Source organism: Lemur catta, chromosome X (assembly GCF_020740605.2).
Source record: "Lemur catta isolate mLemCat1 chromosome X, mLemCat1.pri, whole genome shotgun sequence".
NCBI lineage: Eukaryota > Metazoa > Chordata > Mammalia > Primates > Lemuridae > Lemur > Lemur catta.
Window position 1 is genome coordinate 46,639,198 of NC_059155.1, and position 6,000 is coordinate 46,645,197.

At 50.9% G+C, this 6,000-nt stretch overlaps 1 protein-coding gene across 2 annotated transcripts in view; it reads right to left on the minus strand.

The window, feature by feature from the left end:
- NHSL2 (NHS like 2) overlaps nucleotides 1–5,474 on the minus strand; it is a 64,336-nt gene extending 58,862 nt beyond the window's left edge. For both annotated transcript variants that reach the window (XM_045538619.1, XM_045538620.1), the window contains exon 1: nucleotides 5,335–5,474. In XM_045538619.1, coding sequence (XP_045394575.1) covers nucleotides 5,335–5,377 — 43 coding nt within the window. In that variant the 5' untranslated portion in view covers nucleotides 5,378–5,474. The remainder of the gene's footprint in view (nucleotides 1–5,334) is intronic.
- Nucleotides 5,475–6,000: the final 526 nt, after the last annotated feature.

A 6,000-nucleotide genomic window follows, 5' to 3' on the forward strand; every position in this document is an offset into this window, starting at 1 on the left:
CAGCTCCTTAAAGGGGATTTTTAGTTGCCTTTAAGTGGCCTTTTCTTCAGACTGTACCACACCCCCTCCAAAATAAAAACTCATACATTTTTAATGTTTTCAACCAAGAAAGGCTTGCTTTTTTGAGTAAAGCTGTAAAAAGTTTAAAACCTGTATTTCCCCCCTCACAGCACAAAAGGAACAAACTGAATTTTGATCATAATTTTCTCACTTTTGGGACAAGATACGGAAAACAGATGAGTGCAGTGGAAGAATTTCACAGGTAGTTAAGAAGGTATAGGAAAAAGAAAACCAGAATAAAAAAGAATGTCACTGTTATAAATATGATCCAAATATATCTATTTCTGAAAGCATACCAGGAAGGTTAAGAAAATAAGATAAAAACCTGCTTTATTCTGACACCCTTATTTTGCTATCTTGCAGGGCTGGGTCAAGATGAAATATATGTCATGGGCACTTTGCAAACTGCAAAGGACTGCGTGTGTCTTTGAGAGGGGCTGGGTGGTGTAGGGGAGAGAGTAGACCATGCTGTGGGTTGTCCTGGCCTGGGGGGTCTGACAGTGAGGTCTAGAGCATATCCCTGATCTCAATTTTCACATGTGTAGAATGAGGACAATAATTTGTGACTTAGAGGGTTGTTGGAAGGGTCATATGATAAGGCCTCCAAGAAAAGCAAGAACAAAGTGCTGTGGAAGCATGGTCTTTGGTACACATCACAGGTGTAGCACTTACCACATTGTTCTGGAATAGTCTCTTTACATATCTGTTGCCCCAATTACACCAGAAGTTCCCTGTGACTTGTTTGCCTCTGCATCCTCCTTGCCTCTAATGCAGTGCCTGGAATATCATACCCTGTCATTTTTTGTTTTAACAAACATACACTGGGCCCTTGCAGTCACCCACTCTGGATAGCCACACTGTACCCTCCAAAGCACCATTCTCTTCTCACTGCCTCCGCAGCACTGAAGCCCCAAGGGCTCTGATCAGACCCCCATGGTGGACACTGTGATGTGCGTCCAGATTCTCCCTCAGGACTGAAGGGCTGATCCCCTCAGCCGCCGAGGGTGCTGCTGGCTGACAGCCCTCTTTGGGAAGTGCCCAGCTGCCTCCCCAGACAGAGCTGCCTTGCCCAAGGCTATGCTCCCTCCCCAGGCGCAGGCCACATCTAAGGACTGGTCCCCTCACCCTGACTGGAACAACTCTGAAGGGCCAGCCTACCTCTAGAGCTCCCCAACGGGTCAGCTGAGGCTGTCATTAGGACAGGGTCACAGCCCAATTTCTCCCTCAAACCAATCCTGCGTCTTCCCCTGAGATTCCAGACGGTGATCCCAAAAGCACCCCAATACACTTCCTCCGTGGGGCCTGCAGGCTCAGGCTGGGTTTGTGGCCTGTGCAGGCTCTGGCTTGGTATCTGGGAAGCCTCAATTCCAAGTGATCCCAGGCGCTGCAACAGCCCCCAGGGCCCAGTCACTGGGACAGGCCTCACTCACAGTCACATTTCTCTCTCTCTCCCTTCCTTCCCAGCCCCCTCAAGCTTTAATTATAAAATGCATCTGGAACCAAAAGCGTGGAAGATATAGGCCTGTAAACAAATGGTTACAGCAATGTGAGAGATGCTACAATAGAGCATGAATCTGGGGTTAAGCTGAACTCAACCTGGGGATTTGAAGGAAGGCTTCCTGGAGGAGGTGCCATTTAAACTGACTCCTGAAGGATTAGCTGGCGTTTGATGGGTGGGCAAGGGATACAGGAGGGACATTCCAGACAGCAGATACAGCATACTAGAAGGCACAAAAGAATGTGGCAGGGGGAGTAGGGGGCAATAAAGTCTGAGACAATAGTAGGGGCAGATCATGCAGGCCCTTCCACACCACAGGAACTTGGTGCTCAGGAAACATCTGCTGAACGAAGGCACGTTCCAGTGCAGCCCAACCTTCAACCATTTCGGTACCACTTTAACAAGTTTTGCCATATCTAGGCACCACTGGTTCTATTTACTATTCACTTAATCTTTTCCTCTAAATGAATTTTTTTTTGCTTAAATAAATCTACATTAAAAGAAATTGTATATGGTAATCAAAAACCGAAACAAAAGGAGTATCACTTGCCATAAATAGAAAGTAGCTGTAAAAAATAAAAGCAATGGAAACCGAAGACAGTAATTAAATTCTATGTAGATATTGTTGCCTGTCGATGTCTTTGAGTCTGAGGCCTGCTCTAGCTTTGTTACAAAAGAAGATTAGCACGCATTATAGAGGCTGAAGAATAGCACCACACTGAGACTTTCTCCTTGATGTAATCAGAATGCTGGAAAGAGAAGGAAACGAGAATCATTTTCTCACCATGTAATTCAATGTTCTTTAAAGCCGTACCATGTACCATTAAAATCACCTTGGCGTCCCCTCCCCACCACTCTGCTGACTGTGAAAACGGTTGGTAAACAACAAAGTGCCCTACACACGTGGTAGTTATTACCGCTCTGTTTCTTTGTCCATTGGCTCCAGAGCAATCGCTTGGCTCAGTAAAGGTTTCCAAATCAGGGACTGTGGTGACCCTCCCCCCTAAGGCTGTGGGAGACAAGGCAGTAGGGGTGTGGCTTCGGAGAGGGGAAGGACCCTGGGAATCCTAGACTTTTGAAATGGAAGGGCCCTTAGAGAGTGTCCTATCTTCCCACTCTACAGCTGAGGAAACTGGGACCACAGGAGGGGCACAATTTGTCCAAGGCCACAGAGGCAGTTAGTGTTAGCAGTCTAGGGAACAGACATGGAAACAAATGAATAATATAGCTGACTGTTTTAGGCTACTCATCCCAGTAGCTGTTATCTGCAAGGCAGAAGAGAACAGAGTGTGGGAGAAACCAGCCCATGAGGCCTGAGAGCACGGGGCACCATCAAAAAACCCAAACTGCTGGGCTCCTGAGCTAGGGGCAGAGACTGAGGTGGGCCTGGGGCCTGGTTGATGGGCAGCGTGGGAAGAGTGTGCCAGGGCTTAAGTGTTTACCAAAGAATCCCAAAGAAGTGTGGGAGGCCAGCACATCAGAGCTGCTCCAAAGGGCAGGGCTAACTGAGCTAGGGACATCCTGGGACTGGGCAAAGCAACGAGACTTTGGAGTTTGACAGGCCTGGGTTCAATCCCCATTCGGCCACCTCCTAGCTGTGTATGACCTTGGATAAGTCACTTAACTCACTGCAATACAATGTGGCTAATGATGGCACCTACCTCAGGATTGTTGTGAGGATCACACGGAGCAAAGTATGCGAAGCTTCTAGTACACGGCCTGGCACATTACTCCGCATGGCTCACCTCCCCACGCCCATGGCACAACCAGACCGTACATTTCCTTGTCTCCTGGCCCCTGCCCTAGCCCACACTCCCCGCCCGCCCTTCCAGGCCCTGGCCGTCCTAGGCTCATGCTCTCCTGGCCTTCCCACTTATCCCAGCTATGGGGCTAGTGAGGAGTCTTTCAAGTATTTGCAGATAAGAAAGCTGAGGGGGCACACTCCAGAGGGTGTGACGAGGACATCCTTCACCTAGAGACAGAGGCGAAGGGAGATGACCTGGGGCAGAGGGCTGGCCAAGCAGCCTGCACGTCTCACTGGGGGAAGAGGCTGACTGTGGCCTCTGCCTCTCGGGGTTCAACCTTGGCTGGCAGAGAACAAAGAAAAGACTCTGGTCTCCTGTGGCGTTAGAAGGCAGTGCCTGAAGCAAGTCCCTCCATTAAAAGCTACAAGACGGAAGGTTAAATATAGCCCTTTCCAGCTGTCTAGGACAAAGATTTATGAAATGTCAGAGCTGTGTTAGAGTGAGAAACGATCTTATCTCTGCTCTGTTTTTAGAGAGTAGAAAGAAGGCAATAGAGAAGAGAAATAAATCTGGACTTTCACCAGTGGGTGATGGGAGGCCACTGGACGGTTCTGAGCAGCTGTGTCTGTTCTTCAAAGGCTCGCTGGGGCTGCGGAGTGGAGAATGGGCTGGGGAGTGGGAGCAGGGAGCCCGGACCAGGGAGCAGTCGCGGAGGTGGGAGAGCAGGCGACTGCTGGGTGGGACTGGACCCTCATCCCAGGTGAGGGCGGCCCCGCCTTCCTGCTCTCCCACCCTCCCTCCCTCCCTTCCTCACAAGACAAAGGCCAGCTCCCACATGCCCTTGTCTTCTCAAGGGCTCACCCCATACCTCTGGGAAAAAGGCAACCTGCCCAGATGTACCCAGACCCTTCGCCCGTCTTCAAGGCAGCCCATTGCACCCATAGAGAGTCTGTTAGAAAGTTCCTTCTTGTCCACAAGCCTCAGCTCTGCCACCCGAGGCCCCACTCAGACCCCATCTACTCCCATCATCCTGCGACAGCCCCTCAGAGACCTGAAGACCCAAGACCACTCTCCTCTCATTCTTCTCCATGCCAAACAGCACGTGGTCCTGACAGGCCTTTGGTTTTGGTCCCATCACTCTGCCTTACAAATTGCTTTAGCTCATAAACTCCTTTTGCACCAATTCCTGCTACAGAGGACCAGCTAGAACCCCAGAGACACAGCACGGACTCACAGTCTGTCCTGCCAGCTACCTCCACAACCATAGCAGTAGCTTCTATACATTTTCAAGGGCATGTAACTGTGGTAATCACCTCCCCCCAACCCAGCTATCCTCTTCACAGAAGCCAGAGAGGGGTCCTGGTGTGGCATAGGGCCCTGAACTTGATTTTGCCTTACTGCCAAGAGGTCTGGCTGGAACTGTGATTAGAAAGCACATGGTCCCTTGGTAGTAACCTGTATGCATAGATGACCAGTGACAGGAACACTTTCTTGCCTCTCCCTGCCTCCATGCCTTGGTATAGTAAAAGCAAATTTGGCATTTTAGCAGGAGTTCAGCCAAGCCCCAAGATAGATTGAGATGGGATTTCCTACCATCCAAGGGACAAGGCCTCAGAATCCATGTTAAGTCGATTTATAGGAAGTAAGAGATGCAGTTATCTCTTACACACACACACACACACACACACACACACACACACACACACACACAATTCCTCAGTCACTTTTACCATCCCTTTAGAATCCCAGAATCTCAGGGTTGGGATGTGATCACATCCACCCTTGGCTCCCCCAGAGCCACCCAATAGTGAATTCCCTTCATAGCATCTCTGCCAAGTGGCCGTCCTGCCCCTCCTTGCACACCTCCAGTACGAGGCCCCACTCCCTCCCGAGACAGTCCAGGCTCTGAGTGTAGAAAGCTCCTCCTCCTCTTCCTCCTCCTCCTCCTCCCCCTCCTCCTCCTCCTTGAACCCCAATTCCTTCTCTTCTCCCCTCTGCTGAACACAAGACCCTTCTCCCCCAGCCACTTACCTCCTCGGCTCCAGAAGAGGGTGATAGACTCAGCTCTCTCCATCCCAGTGGAATGGATAACCAAGAATCCACATCCAGCAAATCCTCATGCAAGAGAGAAGCGTGTGCTGGACCCACGTTTTGGGCAGGGAGCTGGAGGGCTCCACACTGCTCCAAACCCTGTCCCCAGGCTCCTCAGTGGGTGCCCAGGGACTTTCCTGAACCCTGTTTCCCAGCACCCTGCCTGGCTCAGTTTGGCCCCATCAATCACATACTCCTTTGCCCGGTGAAGTTGTTCCTGGGCAGCCCAGCCCAGGGAAAGCAACTCAGGATTCAGAAAGCAAGTTTCCTCTCTCTCCTTTCCCACTGCCTGCACGCCACCCACAGCCACCCTGGTCCCATCGGCCCAGTCACAGCGGACCAGTGAGGGGAGTTATCTGTGAATTGAGCTTGTCCTTCTCTGGGAAAGGTTCTCAGCCAAAGGACCGAGTCAGAGCCCCACGGAGGGCTGACCTCCCGCTCAGCTGCTGTCCTGTGGTGAAGGGAAATGAACAGGAACTGGCTGTCTGAGTCAGCGCCCCTGGTCTATTGTCACTGTGCAGGCCCCTTCCTTCCCAGAGGAGAGCCGTGCACAGAGATAGGCCTTGTTTTTTGCAAGTCTCTCTTGCACACACACTTTCTCTCTTG